The 24,434-nt window shown below is 38.6% G+C and overlaps 1 protein-coding gene across 1 annotated transcript; it reads left to right on the forward strand.

The window, feature by feature from the left end:
• Positions 1-1,870: 1,870 nt before the first annotated feature.
• rbbp8l (retinoblastoma binding protein 8-like) lies at positions 1,871-24,434 on the forward strand. The gene is made up of 14 exons (XM_079272782.1): positions 1,871-1,949; positions 7,530-7,614; positions 7,802-7,844; positions 10,436-10,531; positions 17,097-17,209; positions 17,399-17,474; positions 18,143-18,330; positions 18,442-18,485; positions 18,944-19,005; positions 19,297-20,032; positions 20,128-20,224; positions 20,320-20,378; positions 20,541-20,685; positions 21,796-24,434. The coding sequence occupies exons 2-14, from the start codon at positions 7,554-7,556 to the stop codon at positions 21,855-21,857; spliced, it is 1,782 nt and encodes a 593-aa protein (XP_079128908.1). The 5' UTR covers positions 1,871-1,949; positions 7,530-7,553; the 3' UTR covers positions 21,858-24,434.

The following is a 24,434-nucleotide window of genomic DNA, read 5'->3' on the forward strand; positions in this document are numbered from 1 at the left end:
AATCGAGTCAAAACTGACTGGCGGATCAATCTCAACACAGCCACAGTGGAAGACCGAATGAGTATCTCACTGGACGGACCAGAAGAAGAAGATGCAGCTGCTGCAGCATGTTCAGAATCTGCTGAAGAAATGGTTCCGTAATGGGAAGAATGCAAGGAGGCCTCACATCAAACCCTATGGGAAAAGGCAGCAGGTCAGACCAGCAACTTCTCCAATGGCTGACAGTGACACAGATGACGACGATGATGAACTGCTATTTGACAAATAAACCACTCGTGTATGTATACGTGCATATTTATTATTTTTCTCCACTGTACATATAACTTAATCTGTACTTTTTAATTTCCCCCTCAGCTCTGCTGAGCTTTTTGTTTGTAAATGGAATTGAATGAATCTATGTGTAGCCCTTTTATTGTGTTTTGCTTTTGCTCTTTGTTTTGTCTGTCCTATCTGTATTTCCTGTACTAGGTACAACATGATTAAAGGTACAAAAAAAGCCTATACTGTAAGCCTAAATAAGTATATTCATTATTTTGAACAAAGGTTAAATGTTATTTCACAAGTTTCAAAAAGTTCCCCCAATTTTTTTTAAATGCCACTGGATTTCAGTCAGTGGGAGCAAAAATTCCCCCCGAAAAAATATGTAAATGTCCAACCCTGGATGTGTGTGTAATCTGTTTGGCAATAACTAGAAGTGTCTTGAACTCGATCCCTATTGTTCATATGACTTTATTGCCGCTCTGAATTTCCATATTCTACATTCTGTAGTACTCATGACGTCTATTGCATGTCCCTCCGTCCAAGAGGGACTCCTCCCCCGCCTCTGTCTTTTTCCGTGAGTATCAGTGAACGCTGACAATGAAAACATATAATCACATCTTCATACTTTCCCTACCGCTCATAGATATGTACGATACCTGTGGCTACAGGGAGTGGCAGTTTGAATGAAGAGTAAGAGGATGACGATGGAGATGCTGCCGGTGCCCCGTCCGGCCGGTTGTGAGGAATCTGGTTCAGGAATCAGGAAATGGCATTTTTCTAATCAAGGATGGATCAAGTTGAGCTTCATAGACAGCAAGTGCACCATTCCTATTGTCTGTTGTTGTCCTGTCAAATTTGCATACCAAGTTGGACACCATGTCCAACACACCCTGTCTCTGCTTTTTGCCCGTTTCACACACACAGCTGCCTCTGTCAGGACTAAAGATGTGATTTGTTTTTCTTAAATTGGAGCAGTTTACAGTAAAATTGTTATCACACTCCCATTGTGTGATCACAACCTCTGAGTTGTTAAGTGGGAGGGTTGAAGTTCGGGACATAGTCTTCTGTGCTAGTTATTAAAATTCCACGCCCCAAGGGTTATTTTATTTGATGGTTTTCAGCCTTTATATTTCCAGTCCTGGCCAAGACCGCAGCATAAAAGCACAAACAACAGACTTAAAACAAAACAACGAAAAGGAATTTTCACAAAAATCAATATGTGATTAATGCGTCATGACTCATGCCAGTAGTTGAAGTTTATTTATGAACAAAAAATAATAATACTTAAAAAAAAGAAAAAGAAAACTCTTCCTCTCTAACTCATGATTACCACCACTGCAGGCTTCTGCATCACATGTTTGTGTTTCCCAATGGGCTTTGTTCCTCTATCCTCACAGGGCTTTATGGAGCCGGTTTAGCCGGTTATGTGGGATTTCAGCAGGAACAGGAAAATCAAGGGAGAACTTGCCCGGGCCTCGGTGTTTGTGTTCCTTAAGGGAACGACAGCTCCGACCGGTTTTCTGGGGTGGAGAGATGAGAGAAGGGCAGGCTCTGGGGCGTTCTTCCTCACCTTATTATCCTCTCTTCCTCTTCATTCCGCTTTCTCTCCCTCTGTCGTTCCTGTACCACCCGGCTCATCTCTGGAGCCCGAGCGAGCGAGCGGCTGAAGGAGTCCTCGGCTGTCTGAGGTGAGTTGCCGTTGTTTAAGATCTGGGTTGTTGCCTCGAGGGCCGGTATAGACCGGGTGGCTGACAGGTGGGTGGGGGAGACACAGGTATGTGTGCCTGGGAGTGAGTTCAAAGACATGAGCTGGAATTTATGACATAATCCTGACCTTGACAGGCTTTCCATGCTCATTGTGAAAGTTTTAAACAATGTTGTAAAAATGTACCGAAGTCTGTATAAATAGATATAACACTGCGTGTCAATAACAAGATAAGGTATTGAATTAAGCAGACAGTGTGCAATAAAACAACTCACAAACCACGTTATCATATGCTCAGGGATCATATTGAGGACATTAGAGAGAATATGTGCTTTTACAAGTGTGTGTGTGTGTGTGTGTGTGTGTGTGTGTGTGTGTGTGTGTGTGTGTGTGTGTGTGTGTGTGTGTGTGTGATCAGGGTGGGGCTCATACAAGTGTGACAGACTGTCGTTCAGCATTTATTGTTATTTGAACAAACGCTGTGTTCTCTCCATACACATTTATCCGTGGTTGTCAGAGTTAAAACGCAGCGTCACTCTCCGTCCGATGAGTGAGAAGAGCTGCCGACCAGGAGCCAGGACGGCGTGTTGTCCACATCGTCTATGAACAGTGGGAGAAGTGTCACACAGTGTTGGCAGTCGTAGATTTTTGTTAAGAACGTTCAGAAAATGACGTTTTCAGACGAATGTGAATAGGTCACAGGGTCCAAGACATGTCAAAGACATGTGTTGTGGATATCTACTGAAGTGAGCACGCTAACCAGCTAGCCGCAGCCCGTCCTGTGTAATACCACTTGTACCTTCAGAGGTGATAGTGAGTCTCTGTAGCGTCCAGTCGCTCCTCAGTCCAACACGAGAGGACGAAGACGTGGAGCTGCCCCGAGGGCTCTTCATCAATTCATACGTGGTCCGTGTACGTTTTGATAGTTTGTTCATTGGATTGAATTCAGCGTGGCTGAAACAGGAAAACGTCTCACACCATCACCTTGGACGAGACGTTTTGTTTGTCGTTTCTGGCATGATGGACTTAATCAAATCAAAAAACGGACAGTAAAGCCCCACTTAGTGGCACTAGCACACACATGGCAAACATAAACTAAAGGCCGACGCCACACGTGAAGATTATAAGATAGCAGTGTAAGGGGCCGTTCACATGCAACATGTGTGTCATGTGACGAGGAACAACCAATCACAACCAGCAGATCGCTCTTTAATTCTTCCCTAAATATCAGTCTAAGTTAAATATGTGGAATGTGCCGTTTAGTCTGTGAGGCTTGGTGCTACATTAAAGCAACTTCGTCATCATCCAAGCAAGCAGATTTGGTTGCTTAGTAACTGCAGGCGCGACAGAAGCACAACCTCCGAATCACCTCGGATTAAACGACGGAAAGCAACATTTTTGCTCTCGAATTTTGCGTATAGAGTGGTCTCGTGTGACGTCACAGTTTAGCTGTCGGCCATGTTGGAGTACACACAAAGCCACTGGCATGCACGGCTGAGTCGCATAACCTATCGGTGGTGAACTTTTGTGCTGTCTTTGGTTGTGGCAGCAGAGCTGATAGAGACAAGAAATCATTCTTTCGTTTGCCAGCGGTCATTACACATCAAGGAAATGACACGAAGGAGCTATCCAAGCGACGTCGCGAGAAATGGCTGTCACGCATCTCTCGAGATATAAAGGAATGGAATTTGGCGTACACTAGAGTATGTGCGGATCACTTTATAAGTGGTCAGTGATTTTATTTACTAATTCGTTTGTGAACAGTATTTAATAAAGGAAATATAAATTAAACTTGGACATGAGAAGGTTACCGAAGCTTCATCGGCCCGTGACAGTAGTCGGTACCAGAGACGTGTCGAGCGCGTACAACAGGCGAAACACAGAGATGCAGCTTCAGCTTTGCTTGATATGAGTTTAACGTCAGATCATATATATATATATATATATATATATATATATATATATATATGTGTGTGGGGGGGGATGAAGTTAGGAGTTAGGAGTTAGTTGAAAGTTAATTCCTACACACACGCACACAATGACGTGCATGTACAATGTAAACAAACACACGTGTCTGTTTGCACTGAGTAAACATTGAATATTGCTAAATATCGGACCAGATCTGTATATATTTACCCTTCCAATGACGAGATGAGAATTCCCGACGACCGTTGCTTTGACGTCTCGGACCCATCCACTGACAAACTGATTATAAGCGTCGAGCCCTTTGTAGCACTCCAACTCGTCTTTTGTGTAAGGACTGGGTGTGTTCACGAGATACGTGTAGATGTTGGCGTAGTTTACCGATGGAAGATAAGTAGGATCGGCACTGAAACCATCTGCACTCATCGTATAGGGATCCAAGTTACCAATAACCTTCAATTTGGCCAGGTAGCGAACCTTTGATGCACTATCCAGTGATTCAAAGTATGGTATTTTCGCCGCACTTCCTTGTTTACTCGCCGCCATGTAGGATCTGTATGTACTCCAACATGGCGGACAGACCTCGTAACTAAGGAGATCGTGACGTAGGTGAGACCACTCTATTCACGCCCTGCTGTCAGTTAGTTAGTTAGTTGTTATTTTCATAACTGATTACTGGATATTTAGATTGCATGGACCCCGAAGTAGAGGTGTAACTCTGCCCCCCTGTTTGTTTGGCTACATGTTACACATTGCGCTTTTAAAGGTTGAATATACCGGAAATATAATTTAACTACACAGCAAAAAATTGCTAAACAGTGACAACTTGTACGTGCGTGTGTGTGAATAATGATGTAGAGACAGCAGAGCAGACGCATGAAGGCAGACAGGTCTTTTCTTGCTCTGCTGATCTGAACAGCCGGACATATCCTGACATGTCAAGAGAGCCGGATCTCTACTGATCAAAATGATAAATAGTATTCAGTGCATTTGTGCGTTACGCATCAGTGACACATTGAGGCTTTCAGTTTGACGGCAAAAAAGAGAAATCAATGAACGATTTCTTTATGTTACTTTGCAAGACGCAGTTGATGCACATGTGCGTCCACGTACACATTTCGCAAACAGTTAAAAGCTGTGTTTCATGTACTTGGAACACAACCCGCAGGGTTAAACGCGAGGCCTTGCAGGACCAGTCTAGCTAGTTCTTAATGTTTCTTGATATAACACATTTGTGTAGCAGCGGCGCATCAAGATAGTGCCAGCAAGTAGCGTGCGGTGCCGTACGTCCCCAAACACCCAGTAGTCCTCGGGCTACAACGACCAAGCTCTTGATAACTGACTGAGTTATTGTGTTCTCAATCCATGAGCTGTTTAAAGTTGTAATACTTGGTGAAAGTGTTGGATTTAGAGTGTGTGAAGAGTCATAACGTCAAGACCCCTCAGTGTTTGAGAGGAGACACGACAGGGAAATACACAAAACAACTAATAGGTATCACCATGAGACTTTCTGAAAATCTTTAAATATGCAAATGAGGCATTATCTGATGAAATATGAATGAATGAATGAATTTTATATGAATAATATCACAAAGTGCTGAACAGAGCAGACATTTAAAAGCATAAAAAACACAATGTGACCCTAGGGTCAATAAATTATCTACACAGAGAAAAGTAAAAAATAAAAAATAAAATAAAAAATTATAAAAAATTAAATTAAAATGTAAAACATATTTTAAGAGCAGGTCTAGGACATGGGTTTACTTTTACACAAACGCCTGCCTAAACAGGTGGGTTTTGAGCTGTTTTTTAAAAAGTATTCACAGTATCTGCGAGGCGTAGAGTTGCAGGCAGAGCATTCCAGAGCCTCGGGGCCACTGCCTCAAAGGCTCGGTCACCACGGGTCTTAAATCGTGTGCGTGGGACTGACAGAAGACCTAGAGCAGGGATTCCCAAAGTGGGGTGCATTCTTTAGTTTAGGCATATAAAATTGTATGATAACGTTTGTTGGTTGCAATATTAATTGATCGGATCATTTATTATTTTGATTTAATAAACTCTGTTATACTTTAAGGAGCAGTCGTCTGTGATTACTTGTGCATATGTATTTGATAAGACTGTATGTAGTAGCCTGTGCTCGAACTTAAAACCTTCACTGTCACTGAATGTATAGTCATACGCAGACTATTGACATTATGAGTGACTACTAATTATGAGACTTAGTTTTATCGTTTGGTTATTGGTCCCTGTTCGCAGGGTGGTGCCCCGTTTATATTAATAATCATTAATAATTGTTACATACATCAATAATTCTATTGATGTCAAGAATTCAGTTTCTTAAATGCTGATAACCCAAACACGCTCCTTTAGTTCCCAACAGTATGATTGGAGAGAGAGAAGCGAAAAAGTTGGACGTGATCCCGGTGTCCAACAACACTGTCGCGCGCATCGATGCTTTGTCCGAAGACATCCTGGCTACATTGGTCGGTCGCGTGAAGAAGAGTGAGTTTTATTCTCTGCAAGTAGACGAGCCTACAGATGTGGCCAATCTGGCCAATCGTCCGTTACCTTCGTAACGTTGCGTCCGTTACCTTTTCGAAGGCACGGTGCAGGAAGAGTTTTTGTGTTTTTTATCTTGTAAACAAACGCCACACGCGAGCAAACTGTTCTCTCATTCGTCCGATTTTTATGCGGCTCTGTTGCTTTTTTTTTTTTAAGGTGTGTGTGTGTGGGGGGGGGGGGGGTGCGTGAACCCGGTCGGGATGTAGAAGGGGGTGCGTGGCCTAAAAAGTTTGGGAACCGCTGACCTAGAGCATTTGACCTGAGAGTGCAGGCGGGTGAATAGGGGCGAAGTAGATCAGCTACATAAGCCGGAGCCTGACAGTGAAGTGCTCTGTAAGTGATGGTGAGAATTTTGAAGGGTAGATGCTACAGGGATAATATGTGATCATTTGCATAAATATCCAAAGACAGAATTCCAAACATTTCATAAAGCCAAGTTCAAAAATCTAGTTTCACTTTGTTGATATGAGTCAAAGGTTTTTATCAAGGGAACTTTGGATTTCTCTTTGTATCGCTCTATACTAATACTGTCGACAGACATTAAAAAAAACATAAAATGTTGTATATATGAACAAACCCCTCTGTAAAAACCTTCAGAATATAGAGCGGAATGAAACTGGTAAGTTTGAAGGATGTAAGAGTTGCTGAAGTGGAGATTTCTGGCTCAGAGTCTGAGAAAAAATGTATTTAGAGAAAACGACCGTTGAAGATATGTTTAGTAAAATAACACACATTTTGATACTACAGGTAAAGAAACTAATATATATCCACACGAAACTTCTCAAGTTGAGACAATAACTTTTTGTATCACAAATTGTCTGAAATGTTATGTTTAAATATGCAAATGAGGCATTATCTAACGGTACGTTCTCGTGAATTTGGGATCAATCTACAGACTCAAATAGAAAAAGTCATAAAATAATCACCTGAATGTGTATTGTGAATGTTTTTGTTTGCACTAGGCTGAAAAAAGACATGTTATGGAAGACAAATAGCCCCAAATCCCAAAATCGGTACAATTCCAACCAATCCATCAAAAACATGGAAAAAAATAGTTCTGTCTCTTTTTTCGTTGTAGAGTCAGACTCAATGAACAATTGCAATGGAGTGCTTCAACAGCCTGCTCCTCAAACTGCGGGAGGTCCACGAGCGGGAAGTGGAGGGTAAGTGGAAATCATGGAAACAGCAGCCAGAAATAAAAGAGAGAGAGAGAGAGAGAGAGAGAGAGAGAGAGAGAGAGAGAGAGAGAGAGAGAGAGAGAGAGAGAGAGAGAGAGAGAGAGAGAAAGCTGTAATATCTCATTTAATTCCCAAGAATTATAACCAGGTGTGTTGTGTAATTGGTTTCCAGGTTGGCAAGGGAAGATCCAAGAGCTGTCCAACAAGAAAGGCTGGTGAGTGAATCATTTACCTCGCCAAGGTCTCTGCATGATCATGTTTAGACAAGATATTCCGGTTCAGATGTGCACAGGTTCAACCACTGTGGGCACCGTGCTCAGGCCTGAAGTCTTTGTAGACCAGGCGGACGTGCTGGTCCTGCGCTGCACCCCGCCCTGCGTTTCGTCAGTGTCATGTTAAGCTCGGCAGGAAGCTCATGTTCCAACAAGTTGTTCAGTCTGGTGCTGGGTCACAAAATCTTTGTTTCTATTCCACTGAAAACGCATAGAAAAGAACAGCTGGCAAAGAGGTCGCGTTATTTTAGATTCCTGTTACAACTAGGAGTTAATCCAAGAAGGGCTGAGTCACCTGTTTTCAGGGGTTGACAGTAAGGGTTGCCAGGTTGCCATTGTCGAGCATTTTTAGAAATTGGCAACCAGTTCTTGGCCTTTGGTTGCCGAGTAGGGACAGCAAACAGCCAAACATGCAAGTCAAAATTAAATACATACTTTTACAATTTTACATTAGCGATTTTCAAAATTAAAGGAAAACCACAAAATCATAATTTTTATATCAATTCCTCACCCCATGTTAGCTTGACTTTGTGAAGAAAACTTCCCGCATAGCTCTAAAGCAGGTATTCAACAGGGGGTACGCGACCCCTAGGGGGTCCGCGGAGGTACTGCAGGGGGTCCGCGAAATCTTTGGTTAATTAGACAATTAAAAAAACTAAAATTTCAAAATATGAATCTGTCCATTATTTTTAATAGTTCAGTTATTTTAGATTCCTGTTACAACTAGGAGTTAATCCAAGAAGGGCTGAGTCACCTGTTTTCAGGGGTTGACAGTAAGGGTTGCCAGGTTGCCATTGTCGAGCATTTTTAGAAATTGGCAACCAGTTCTTGGCCTTTGGTTGCCGAGTAGGGACAGCAAACAGCCAAACATGCAAGTCAAAATTAAATACATACTTTTACAATTTTACATTAGCGATTTTCAAAATTAAAGGAAAACCACAAAATCATAATTTTTATATCAATTCCTCACCCCATGTTAGCTTGACTTTGTGAAGAAAACTTCCCGCATAGCTCTAAAGCAGGTATTCAACAGGGGGTACGCGACCCCTAGGGGGTCCGCGGAGGTACTGCAGGGGGTCCGCGAAATCTTTGGTTAATTAGACAATTAAAAAAACTAAAATTTCAAAATATGAATCTGTCCATTATTTTTAATAGTTCAGTATTTTATGCAAGATAATAGGTATGTTTATGCATGGCAGTGGCACTAATAGGCCATCGCTCATTTTAGTTTCCACATTTATGTTTGAAATGAAAACGTACATTTGAATAGTTTGAATAGTTTGGGGGTCCTTGGCCTGAAAAACGTTGAAGACCCCTGCAATAAAGTGAACAAAGAATCCATAAAACATAGAAAAGTCTTTATGAAATGAAGTTAATGGGGGCCATGCTGAACAACAGTAAAAGAACATCAGTTTAATTCCAACTCACAGCTTAGTCTGAACGTGTCAAACATGTTTTCAGTTTCAACATGTACTTTTAAAGGTTTTTGTTGAGTATTGTGTTTTACTGAGCTTGGAAAATCCAGTTTTTCTCTTCCCTGCCTTTTATCCTCAGGACAGTTTCAATTTTTTATTTCACTTCCAGTTGTTCTTGTTTTCAGTTGGATCTTTCGATGTGTTATAAAACATTATAACAGCTTTATTTATTGTGGAGTTACTCATTTGTGTTTCTTGAAGCCTAAGACTGTCTGTATACATCTTTTTGTGTTTCCTCACACACTAAAAGTGAATACTTTTACACTTCTTTCAAAACACTCCACGATGTTTCTGACATAAGACACAAGCATTCAAAAGTGAAATATCTTGCAATCACTTGAAATACACTTCTATTCTAGATGCTAACCTGTCATAGTGTGTAAACCTTCATGACGGATAATTGTAACATTGTGGTCGCCTAAAAATGTCTTAATCAGCATTCGGTTGCACCACCCTCTCTTGTCACTTGCACAATAAAAAAAAGTTTGGGACAAAAAGAAGAAGAAAGCGACTTAAAAAAAACAAGATGGCGACGACCAACATGCCTAACTCAAGGATTCTAGACCATAGTCCCACTTTAAGTTCTGGGAGATTGGGGATCCCAGAGGTTTCCGCAGCAGACGCAGTGCTGCTGAGTCTTGTGATGTGTGTGGGGGGGGGGCAGTGTTGGGGGGGCTCTTCCTGAAGTCCACCGTCATCTCCACGGTTTTAAACGTGAACTTTAAGTACATGTTCTTAACATTCCTCCTGTACTTTGCCGTAAAAGCACATTTTCTGAACGTGGTCGCACTTTTTTTTTATCGTGTTTGTGATACTTTTACTGATATAAATGAAAAGAGGAGTGTAAATGTGGAGGCTGATGCTGAAATGCAGATACAGCATTGAGACTAAAAGGATGATTCTTGACTGCCTGTTCTTCAGAGATGAATGAGAGACGATGAATCATTCTGCATCTCACTGATCGTAAAAAGACTTCTGTGATATCTGATTGCCATTACCTTTTAACAGTAGTCTGATTCTTGTTTTGTGTGTTTGTGTTATCTGCGTGCATGTCAACAGTGATACAAAGCGAATGGAGGACCTGTTTTCCAAAAACCAGCAGATGAAAGAACAGCAGAGAGTACTCACCGAGAACATCAAGACACTGGAAAACAGGTACAGTTAGATCAGGTTATATATGTATAAACATAAACAGGTACAGTTAGATCAGGTTATATATGTATAAACACAGACAGGTACAGTTAGATCAGGTTATATATGTATGAACATAGACAAGTACAGTTAGATCAGGTTATATATGTATAAACATAGACAGGTACAGTTAGATCAGGTTATATATGTATAAACATAGACAGGTACAGTTAGATCACGTTATATATGTATAAACATAGACAGGTACAGTTAGCTCAGGTTATATATGTATAAACATAAACAGGTACAGTTAGATCAGGTTATATATGTATAAACATAAACAGGTACAGTTAGATCAGGTTATATATGTATAAACAGGTACAGTTAGATCAGGTTATATATGTATAAACATGAACAGGTACAGTTAGCTCAGGTTATATATGTATAAACATAAACAGGTACAGTTAGATCAAGTTATATATGTATAAACATAGACAGGTACAGTTAGATCAGGTTATATATGTATAAACATAGACAGGTACAGTTAGATCAGGTTATATATGTATGAACATAAACAGGTACAGTTAGATCGGGTTATATATGTATAAACATAAACAGGTACAGTTAGCTCAGGTTATATATGTATAAACATAAACAGGTACAGTTAGATCAGGTTATATAAACATAAACAGGTACAGTTAGATCAGGTTATATATGTATAAACATAGACAGGTACAGTTAGACAGGTTATATAAACATAGACAGGTACAGTTATATCAGGTTATATGTGTATAAATATAAACAGGTACAGTTAGATCAGGTTATATATGTATAAACATTAACAGGTACAGTTAGATCAGGTTATATATGTATAAACACAGACAGGTACAGTTAGATCTGGTTATATATGTATAAACATAGACAGGTACAGTTATATCAGGTTATATATGTATAAATATAGACAGGTACAGTTAGATCAGGTTATATATGTATAAACATAAACAGGTACAGTTATAACAGGTTATATAAACATCAACAGGTACAGTTAGATCGGGTTATATATGTATAAACAGAGACAGGTACAGTTAGATCAGGTTATATAAACATAAACAGGTACAGTTAGATCAGGTTATATATGTATAAACATAGACAGGTACAGTTAGACAGGTTATATAAACATAGACAGGTACAGTTAGATCAGGTTATATATGTATAAACATAGACAGGTACAGTTAGATCAGGTTATATATGTATAAACATAAACAGGTACAGTTAGATCAGGTTATATATGTATAAACATATACAGGTACAGTTAGATCAGGTTATATATGTATAAACATAGACAGGTACAGTTAGATGAGGTTATATAAACATAAACAGGTATAGTTAGATCAGGTTATATATGTATAAACATAGACAGGTACAGTTAGATCAGGTTATATATGTATAAACATAAACAGGTACAGTTAGATCAGGTTATATATGTATAAACATAAATAGGTACAATTAGCTCAGGTTATATATGTATAAACATAAACAGGTACAGTTAGATCAGGTTATATATGTATAAACATAGACAGGTACAGTTATAACAGGTTATATAAACAGAGACAGGTACAGTTAGATCAGGTTATATAAACATAAACAGGTACAGTTAGATCAGGTTATATATGTATAAACATAGACAGGTACAGTTAGACAGGTTATATAAACATAGACAGGTACAGTTAGATCAGGTTATATATGTATAAACATAGACAGGTACAGTTAGATCAGGTTATATATGTATAAACATAAACAGGTACAGTTAGATCAGGTTATATATGTATAAACATAAACAGGTACAGTTAGATCATGTTATATATGTATAAACACAGACAGGTACAGTTAGATCAGGTTATATATGTATAAACATAGACAGGTACAGTTAGATCAGGTTATATATGTATAAACATAAACAGGTACAGTTAGATCAGGTTATATATGTATAAACATAAACAGGTACAGTTAGATCAGGTTATATATGTGTAAACATTGACAGGTACAGTTAGATCAGGTTATATATGTATAAACATAAACAGGTACAGTTAGATCAGGTTATATATGTATAAACATAAACAGGTACAGTTAGCTCAGGTTATGTATAAACATAAACAGGTACAGTTAGATCAGGTTATATATGTATAAACATAAACAGGTACAGTTAGATCAGGTTATATAAACATAAACAGGTACAGTTAGATCATGTTATATATGTATAAACATAGACAGGTACAGTTAGATCAGGTTATATATGTATAAACATAGACAGGTACAGTTAGATCAGGTTATATAAACATAGACAGGTACAGTTAGATCAGGTTATATATGTATAAACATAGACAGGTACAGTTAGATCAGGTTATATATGTACAAACATAAACAGGTACAGTTAGATCAGGTTATATATGTATAAACATAGACAGGTACAGTTAGATCAGGTTATATAAACATAAACAGGTACAATTAGATCAGGTTATATATGTATAAACATAGACAGGTACAGTTAGATCAGGTTATATAAACATAGACAGGTACAGTTAGATCAGGTTATATATGTATAAACATAGACAGCTACAGTTCGATCAGGTTATATAAACATAAACAGGTACAGTTAGATCATGTTATATATGTATAAACATAAACAGGTACAGTTAGATCAGGTTATATATGTATAAACATAGACAGGTACAGTTAGAACAGGTTATATAAACATAGACAGGTACAGTTAGATCAGGTTATATATGTATAAACATAGACAGGTACAGTTAGATCAGGTTATATATGTATAAACATATACAGGTACAGTTAGATCAGGTTATATATGTATAAACATAGACAGGTACAGTTAGATCAGGTTATATAAACATAAACAGGTACAATTAGATCAGGTTATATATGTATAAACATATACAGGTACAGTTAGATCAGGTTATATCAACATAAACAGGTACAGTTAGATCAGGTTACATATGTATAAACATATACAGGTACAGTTAGATCAGGTTATATAAACATAGACAGGTACAGTTAGATCAGGTTATATATGTATAAACATAGACAGGTACAGTTAGATCAGGTTATATATGTATAAACATAGACAGGTACAGTTAGATCAGGTTATAAATGTATAAACATAAACAGGTACAGTTAGATCAGGTTATATATGTATAAACATAGACAGCTACAGTTCGATCAGGTTATATATGTATAAACATAGACAGGTACAGTTAGATCAGGTTATAAATGTATAAACATAAACAGGTACAGTTAGATCAGGTTATATATGTATAAACATATACCGGTACAGTTAGGTCAGGTTATATATGTATAAACATAGACAGGTACAGTTAGATCAGGTTATATAAACATAAACAGGTACAGTTAGATCATGTTATATATGTATAAACATAAACAGGTACAGTTAGATCAGGTTATATATGTATAAACATAGACAGGTACAGTTAGAACAGGTTATATAAACATAGACAGGTACAGTTAGATCAGGTTATATATGTATAAACATAGACAGGTACAGTTAGATCAGGTTATATATGTATAAACATATACAGGTACAGTTAGATCAGGTTATATATGTATAAACATAGACAGGTACAGTTAGATCAGGTTATATAAACATAAACAGGTACAATTAGATCAGGTTATATATGTATAAACATATACAGGTACAGTTAGATCAGGTTATATCAACATAAACAGGTACAGTTAGATCAGGTTACATATGTATAAACATATACAGGTACAGTTAGATCAGGTTATATAAACATAGACAGGTACAGTTAGATCAGGTTATATATGTATAAACATAGACAGGTACAGTTAGATCAGGTTATATATGTATAAACATAGACAGGTACAGTTAGATCAGGTTATAAATGTATAAACATAAACAGGTACAGTTAGATCAGGTTATATATGTATAAACATATACCGGTACAGTTAGGTCAGGTTAGATATGTATAAACATAGACAGATACAGTTAGATCAGGTTATATAAAGATAAACAGGTACAGTTAGATCATGTTATATATGTATAAACATAAACAGGTACAGTTAGATCAGGTTATATATGTATAAACATAGACAGGTACAGTTAGAACAGGTTATATAAACATAGACAGGTACAGTTAGATCAGGTTATATATGTATAAACATAGACAGGTACAGTTAGATCAGGTTATATATGTATAAACATATACAGGTACAGTTAGATCAGGTTATATATGTATAAACATAGACAGGTACAGTTAGATCAGGTTATATAAACATAAACAGGTACAATTAGATCAGGTTATATATGTATAAACATATACAGGTACAGTTAGATCAGGTTATATCAACATAAACAGGTACAGTTAGATCAGGTTACATATGTATAAACATATACAGGTACAGTTAGATCAGGTTATATAAACATAGACAGGTACAGTTAGATCAGGTTATATATGTATAAACATAGACAGGTACAGTTAGATCAGGTTATATATGTATAAACATAGACAGGTACAGTTAGATCAGGTTATAAATGTATAAACATAAACAGGTACAGTTAGATCAGGTTATATATGTATAAACATAGACAGCTACAGTTCGATCAGGTTATATATGTATAAACATAGACAGGTACAGTTAGATCAGGTTATAAATGTATAAACATAAACAGGTACAGTTAGATCAGGTTATATATGTATAAACATATACCGGTACAGTTAGGTCAGGTTATATATGTATAAACATAAACAGGTACAGTTAGATCAGGTTATATATGTATAAACATAGACAGGTACAGTTAGAACAGGTTATATAAACATAGACAGGTACAGTTAGATCAGGTTATATATGTATAAACATAGACAGGTACAGTTAGATCAGGTTATATATGTATAAACATATACAGGTACAGTTAGATCAGGTTATATATGTATAAACATAGACAGGTACAGTTAGATCAGGTTATATAAACATAAACAGGTACAATTAGATCAGGTTATATATGTATAAACATATACAGGTACAGTTAGATCAGGTTATATCAACATAAACAGGTACAGTTAGATCAGGTTACATATGTATAAACATATACAGGTACAGTTAGATCAGGTTATATAAACATAGACAGGTACAGTTAGATCAGGTTATATATGTATAAACATAGACAGGTACAGTTAGATCAGGTTATATATGTATAAACATAGACAGGTACAGTTAGATCAGGTTATAAATGTATAAACATAAACAGGTACAGTTAGATCAGGTTATATATGTATAAACATATACCGGTACAGTTAGGTCAGGTTAGATATGTATATACATAGACAGGTACAGTTAGATCAGGTTATATAAAGATAAACAGGTACAGTTAGATCATGTTATATATGTATAAACATAAACAGGTACAGTTAGATCAGGTTATATATGTATAAACATAGACAGGTACAGTTAGAACAGGTTATATAAACATAGACAGGTACAGTTAGATCAGGTTATATATGTATAAACATAGACAGGTACAGTTAGATCAGGTTATATATGTATAAACATATACAGGTACAGTTAGATCAGGTTATATATGTATAAACATAGACAGGTACAGTTAGATCAGGTTATATAAACATAAACAGGTACAATTAGATCAGGTTATATATGTATAAACATATACAGGTACAGTTAGATCAGGTTATATCAACATAAACAGGTACAGTTAGATCAGGTTACATATGTATAAACATATACAGGAACAGTTAGATCAGGTTATATAAACATAGACAGGTACAGTTAGATCAGGTTATATATGTATAAACATAGACAGGTACAGTTAGATCAGGTTATATATGTATAAACATAGACAGGTACAGTTAGATCAGGTTATAAATGTATAAACATAAACAGGTACAGTTAGATCAGGTTATATATGTATAAACATATACCGGTACAGTTAGGTCAGGTTATATATGTATAAACATAGACAGGTACAGTTAGATCAGGTTATATAAACATAAACAGGTACAGTTAGATCATGTTATATATGTATAAACATAAACAGGTACAGTTAGATCAGGTTATATATGTATAAACATAGACAGGTACAGTTAGATCAGGTTATATATGTATAAACATAGACAGGTACAGTTAGATCAGGTTATAAATGTATAAACATAAACAGGTACAGTTAGATCAGGTTATATATGTATAAACATATACCGGTACAGTTAGGTCAGGTTATATATGTATAAACATAGACAGGTACAGTTAGATCAGGTTATATAAACATAAACAGGTACAGTTAGATCATGTTATATATGTATAAACATAAACAGGTACAGTTAGATCAGGTTATATATGTATAAACATAGACAGGTACAGTTAGATCAGGTTATATAAACATAGACAGGTACAGTTAGATCAGGTTCTATATGTATAAACATAGACAGGTACAGCATTTAGTACCTGAACGTTACGATTATGTGAGTGTTTTCAAAATCAGCCAATTGTGATTCTGGCGTTGTGTGGTTTTCTGCTGCCTGTGTAGGCTGAGGGCGGGGCTGTGTGACCGATGCACAGTGACTCAGGAGGTAGCCAAGAGGAGACAGCAGGAATTTGAGTCTTCACAGATACAGAGCATCCAGCACATCACTCTACTGGGTATTCTGTTCACGTCTGAACATTCTTGATCCCTCGCTCATCTCTAATGTCACACATTCATTTCCTGTTTCTTCTTTGGCTTCTGGCATTTGGCACAACTTTCTCAACATCACATTCATGTTTTTTTCCCTGTTCCCCTAAAAATACAATTTAAAGTGCTCCGATCATGTCTTGTGTTCTGTGTTGCAGCGGGAGAGATGAACAACCTGAAAAAGGAGAACAAGCTACTTAGAGAGGACCTCAGGAGTATCCGAGCAGCCTTTGAGTGAGTATAGTGTATAAGCATGTCAAATAGAATGAAAGTAGAACGGACAAGTGAAGTTTTTTTGGGGGGGGTCATTTGACCAGCTCAAAAGAAAATGGCGATTGTTATGGTGACAACACATATGAGCCGAATGGTCTTCTGCGTAAAATTAGCAGCATGGTGGGACTACTCGCGCACACACTACAGGTGAGACGGGGTTAAAGGAAAACGCTATAGCGCTTCCTCTCTGGCCTTATGGATGCAGCAGATCTCCGGTAGATCAGCGTCATTTTATACACGGAAGTCTGACTTTATTGACTTCATGGGCCACTGGACAACGTTCACGCAAGCCTCCAACGCTTTATCAAGTTCGCCATATACATCCTGTGTTGAGTTGATTGGGAATGTCCGTTATACTCTCAACTTCAACTCTTTTTCAATTTTTTTATTTATTATTTCTCAATAGTTGTAGTTAATGCAGCGATATGTGACCACTATTTCTTCTGTTTTTTGTTTTTGAAGGTTTTTACAACAATCTTGCACAGCTTATATACATCAGAACCTTTTTCTTGCATGACCAATAACATAACAATTACCGTTATAAAAGGGTCTCCCTGTCAACTCCCAGTGGTTGATTGTGGACTATCTGAAAGCAATTTCTCACACACCAACCATGCATGTTTGTGTAGAAAAGGTCCCAGTGACCACTCCTCCAACAGCCACAGCATCACCATGGAGGTCAAACCAAACAGCTCCCCTGACCTTTCACCCCCTTCTGGACCTGTGGCCCTTGTCACGAAGGCAACCAGCAGGGAAAGTAACCAGCCAGCAGATGGCACTGATGCAGTGAAAACTGAGACGGACCAAAGAGCTGAAGGTGAGGATGATATGACGAAGAGCTGGGAGGAGGACATATGTTTGCTTGTTTGTGTTGTTGATTATCACGCCCTCTTTCTGATATGAAGTTCTTGTTTGTGTTTCATGACAGAAAGTGAACAAAGACGATTGAGAGTGATGAACAGGAGCTACTTTGTAAGTTTCTAAATTCTGAGTTAGCTCAGAAGACCACTCTCATATCTGTCAGGAGATTGTTAGCTTAGCTTAGCATACAGTAAAGAGTGGAAACCGATGAAAACAGCTAGCCTGCAAAAACATCCACCTATCTGCATGTCTAAAGCTCAGTAAATAACACAGTGTTTCTCATGTTTGTTTAATCCTCGAAACGTGTAAAAACAAATCAAATCCCTTTGGACAGAGCCAGGCAAGCTGTGACCCTAGTTTTTGGTCTTTATGCTACGCTAAGTTAGCTGTATCCTGGTTGTAGCTTCATATTTAGAGTACACAGAGTGGTATCCATCTTGTCATCAAACTCTCATTAAGAGAGCTTCTTTTTTTCTGTTCTCCTTTCCAAAATGTCAAACTATTACTTTCATTTATGTGATTAAGGATAGCCACAAATATGGTCGTATATTTTTCCTCCACTCTCACAGGAGTCATACAAGCCTCTCTCCTGGAGGACAGAACACGGTGCAACCCGTCTTGGAGAGAGAAGGTGGGACAGAGGGACATGGGAATTAGCAAAAAAAAAGGCTGTTGTGCCACTATTTGAACAATGGAAATGTAACAAATCAGTGATTGGGTGTGCTGAAATTCAAACAAAGAGTTGCTTTGGGAGCCAAAAAAGAACAATCGTTCAGCTTTAAATGCCTATATTACAGATTTAAATCTTGTTGCGGAAAATGTAATCGTATTACTATTACTAGGTAATGCATTATTGTCTAATTACCTGTCCAAACATTTTAACCTCAACATATCTGCCTGGCCTCTGTTTCTCAAAACTTAGAGCCCAGATTGTTGAAGGACAGGACCAGCGATGCACTATCCCTCCTAAAGCTCTCCTTCTTAAGAACTCTTCTTACTCCATTGGTGGAGAAGTGAACCCCAGCAGACATGTGCTCCATGCTCCTGTCCCCTGCCGTCCTCAGCCAACCAAGAGCAGCCCTGTCAGTTTCCCCTGGCCAATGTCTGAATCCTCAGACTGGGGCACCGCAGCTGCTCCGGGGACCAACCTGGTGCAACCCAAGCCAAACCTGCCACACTTTCCCAACCTGATCCCAACTAGCCAACATGCCGGCCCTATAAGGCAGGTTTTTGGCTCTCACTGGCAGAAGCAGAGCGCCCCTCAGCCCCATGCCAAAGAACCAACTGTGGTGTTCAGGTTGAGAAGTCTGCCAGAGCATGTCGAGAGTCAACCTAAGCCGCAAGAGATAAAGGAAAGTCCGCCATCCAAAACTGAGAGGGTCTCTGCAGAAGGGCTAAGAGAGGCATACGACGGGCCTCTGGACCTATCGGATCAAGGAAAGTCCAAATCCAGCCAAATGGCAAGAGATGATTCGCCCTTATCCTTACATAGTGGAGAGAGAGTACAGACGAGCCCTGACAAGGATGGGAAGGCCAATCCATCTTCACCTGGAATGGTATCATTACCTTCTCCTGTCTTTCCTCCCTCGTGCTCCTGGACTTCTAGCCCACTGGTAAAACGAGAAGAGGAAGAGGCTACCAGTGACTATAACCACAAGGTAATTTTTTTCCGCAATAAAATCAAAACAATTAGGGGATTGATGGTAAAGAAGGGACAAACGGTATTCATGATATGATGGTCTCATCACGGCAGGTAATCAAAGAGCAGGAGCAGAAAGAGGAGGTGAATGGAAAGACAGACCAATGCAACGGGAAGAAGGTGCCCATCCTCACTATATCATTACGTCCAGGTGAAGAGCTTAGATTCATACGCGTCCGTGTGTGTTCATGCATGTACTTACTTTGCACAAGGAAATAATACTTTCTGGTGTCATTTATCTCATAGTAGTGGTGCTGGAGAACCTGAATTCTGTTCTGCAAGAATCCTTATCCACACAAGGCAAGGTGAGGTCCAAAGCAGATACAGTTGAGGCTGTGTTGTCGAATATTTTCTCACTCAATATAACAAATGCTATGTGAAAATATTAGCTGGTTCTAGTTCATTTTTACTTGAAATGGAGCTTCCCTTCCATTGTAAGCCCTTGTGCTTCCTCTGCCTCATCACAGTCATCGTCACCAGCAGCTGAGCCAGGAAGCAGCTCAGATGAGCACGGCGAGGACGGGAGCGTGTCAGGACAAGAGGGCAACCAGGGCGGCAAGAGGAAGAGGACATTTGTGGAGACAGAAACCGACAGAGACTCGGAAATAGACCGTGAGCATTGGTTCACATTTCAAGTCCTCGTGTGTCTTTCTCAGGGGTGTCCCAAACTCAGAAATGACTTTGCAGAATCAGATTGGTCAAGCTTTCCCTATCATTTACTGATCATAAAATCATTTAGATCGATAGAGCGGACATCGACAGAGCGGACATCGATAGCGAGACGCTTGCTTTTCGTGGTTGGAAGTAGAACTTTCCGTCCTAATACAAGAAGACAGAAGGAATGAGAGGGAGTGAGACGCAAGCCAGAAACAGCTGTTTCTACTCTTCTCCAAGATTCTATTCCAGCAAATTTGAACGGTGCATTTTGTCTACTCTGCTGCTGTTCAAGCTGTCAACGCTACATGGAGCCCACACTGTCACTAACTGCACAAAATAAATCGAATCATTTTTTTAATTTAAAAAGCGAGTTCAGAGAGAAGCAGACAGAAGGGTCTACAATATTTGTTTGAAGGATGTATCCAGGATTTCAAACTGGTTCAGCAGTGAAAACATATTAAAAAGAAAAAGATAGAAACTAAAGCTACAGATCACAGTGTAAAATAAGCATTTTAGAAACGTATCTCTCCTTCCAACCTCTCCGGCAATGAGTGTCCCTATAACACAACCTTTAACGATGACTAGCTCCAAATCCACTAAACCATCCTGAAAATGAGGAAAATCTGAAACAACTGCAGTCGAATCAGGCTCCTTTGATCGAATTGTCGAATAGTTGACTATTCAGGTCGTCCCTACTCTTTCTTCCCTTCTTCCTTTCTTTCTGTTCTTCCTGAGTCTGGTCTTCAGTATGATCACATGTCTAAAGCTTTACCGGCCAACATGTCTTTCCCCACGTGGTCCATGTACATTTTGCTTCCGTTTTTTTGTACACACGTATGATATCTGAGAGGTAGTTCAACATTGCTTGTATGTCATACAAATATCATCCACTTAATGATAGTGGAGGTGCCTGACAACCACGTATGGACGTCTCACACATTCATTGCAATTAAACACAATTCTAATGGATACGCCGTTACATTGTGAATGCACAGTATTGTAATCCACTCGACGAACCCTCACCAACTGTTTTTGTTTTTAACAATTCCTTTTTCTTCCTCACAGACGTCCAGCGGGAGAGGAAGATCAAGATCACAGTGATAACTGAGGAGAACAGCACTTGCTAAAGAGCATGATATAACATTGACTCACAGTAATCACACTTAAACCTGCATCAACTGATTTTGCCACCTGGGGGGAACCGCAATGAGCTGTACACACATCACTTACGTGTATCTTATAAAGTTGATACGGCTAGCAAAAAGAGCAAACATTGGTGTAGACATGGCGCAACCTTCATTTATATGCATTCATTTGGAGTTGTGTTTCTGGTCACCGAATGAAAGTCCAATTTGCTTTCCTTTTAGCTGTGTTTTGCTCTCCAGTTACTATCTGAGGGCGATATCTGGCTCTGTTGGTGCTGGACAGGTAGAGTGGGGCTTTAAAGACCTTTTTGATACAAATAGCAGTCTGCTGTGGCTGTGAATCAGAACAGTAAAGTGGCAGGCCATGCAATCAAAACAGTGACTAAGAGGACACTACAAATCAGAGCAACTGCGTCTTACATTTTTCAGGAAACTACATGGGAATTCTAAATTAAACATGTCAATTATTTCCCTGACTGAAATAGCCCTAAACCTGCATTGACATCGTTTTGGTCACTTAGGGGCAACAGGAACAAGTTGTAAACAAAATGACAAATGATATCCCATTAAAAGAATGTATGTGGCAAATACATCAGCAAACAGTTGTCTCTTTACACATCCAGCCAGCCTCCAAAAGATCACTTCCACATACAACAGGACTGCATTGTGAAATACACTTCGAGGGAAATGTATTTTGTTGAGGATTTGTTTTTTGACATATATACAAATAAGTTTCTGATGTGTAGGGTCAGGGTGCTGGATGGGTCGAACAAACAAAGGACTTTAACAAAGGAGTTTGCTGTTCGTGTCCCGTGTGAAACCAAAGGCCAGCCTTCACAGCCATCGCCAGAGGCCTTATGTTCTCGGATTGTCAGTACATCTGGTCCATTCCGGCTCTGCTCCATTATCTCAGCAACACCTTCACAGAATCTTTTCAAATTTAGCACAAACGTCCACTTGGACTCCACTGATTCGATTCTGGTGGTCAAGGGTCAAGGTCACTTTTAAGCCGTGAATCAAGAATTCATTTGCTAATTGTTGACAATTTCACACAAACGTTAAATAGGATAAAATGATGAGGTGATGAGATTTTGGATAGACATGGATGTAAACTGTAAACTGGTTGGTGGAGGCATACAACCTCAAGGCGCTGATTCTAGTTTGTTTTGTTTTATTTCAATTCACAGCATTACCACAGAACTGTTTAAGACATTGCCCTCCAAACATAGTTGAAAATGCAGCGTAGTTGTATGAACAACGTCATTTTGTAGGAGATAGGGTTGAATCCAGCAGACACAGAGCAACACGTGGATTCATTTGGAGTTGTTTGTGTCCACCTGACGGTCGTAAGTCCAATATTGACTTTCACTTATATGGATATTAATATTCTGTTTAGTTTCAGGATATTCAAAAAGTAATTTTATGAACTGGAACATTTGTCGTCTCGTACCATATACTGTTTGCAATAAATCGTATATGTCCAATTCCTGCTAGCATAAATCTGAATGTACTACCTTGGGCAGTGTTCAACATCATATTCTATTGATTATTTGGATTTTTTCAGCAACACAAATTTAATTTCCATGAAGTCACTAAACACTGATGAAAATGAGTATATGGAGAAAATGTCTTTAGACTCTCTCCATCTGAATAAAACATGTATTGTCAAATATGAATGTGCATGCAAGCTTACATGAGCATCCTGTTTAGCAGCTTATCGTTGTTTGGTGGAGAAGTGACATGCTTAAAACACATTTTGTAACACGTAACCGCCCACTTTGACTAGGTACAACTCAAACCGACATTACTGTCACTGCCTGGCTATTTATTGCCACAGAACATCCACTCCCCTCACCCCGTCTTAAGTGACTACCCAAGAAAAAACATGTTCCTCTTCCTCTTTTTAATTTTCAGAATGCACATATTTTGCAAGTATTAACTTTCCGTTCACAGCTGTAACAGCTTGTGGTAAGCCGGGTGGATGGAAGTGATAAAAACACAGTGACAGAGTCAGTTGAATAACCTATACTTTTGTGGCACTGCACTGTTAAGCCAATGTGTCCATTTTGAGTAAATATATAAGCTATTTTTTTAATGGCGATGCCCTAATCAAGAGGCAGAATCAGCCAATATTTACTCCAAAAATGTAATTCTTATTTTTCAGTCCTTTCTTTTTTCAAAAGTGTGCACTTTTCATTATCCTGTGTGTGAAAACCTGTGCAGCCGTAATGCTGTTATATTGATTTCTAGTTGTCTATCATGCCTCTCTAAAGCCATTAGAGTCCATTAAGCACAGTACTTGGTCAGTGGTCAGTGGACAAAATAGCCTTCCCCTGCCGTTTGTATCTCTCAGTTAATTAAAATGAGATTGACCGTATTGTAAGTACTGTGCTTTGGCTTTTACTGTATGCTAATCCATCGAGCGAAATGCTGTGTTGTTGTGTGGCCTCAACAGAAATGTTGTTGTTGTTTTTCTAATGAGACAATGTATACTCTTAGAAACTTTTGTCTGAATGCAATTCTTCTAATGCTGGAATAAACTTCCGTTTTTGAATGTTG

The sequence above is a fragment of the Melanostigma gelatinosum genome, assembly GCF_949748355.1.
Source record: "Melanostigma gelatinosum genome assembly, chromosome: 8".
NCBI lineage: Eukaryota > Metazoa > Chordata > Actinopteri > Perciformes > Zoarcidae > Melanostigma > Melanostigma gelatinosum.

Coding starts and splice junctions, on each gene's coding strand:
- rbbp8l (XM_079272782.1), top strand. CDS start 7,554: ATGGAGTGCTTCAACAGCCTGCTCCTCAAACTGCGGGAGGTCCACGAG. Junction 18,331..18,441: donor GACGGACCAAAGAGCTGAAG/GTGAGGATGATA, acceptor GTTTCATGACAG/AAAGTGAACAAAGACGATTG. Junction 20,225..20,319: donor CACTATATCATTACGTCCAG/GTGAAGAGCTTA, acceptor TTTATCTCATAG/TAGTGGTGCTGGAGAACCTG.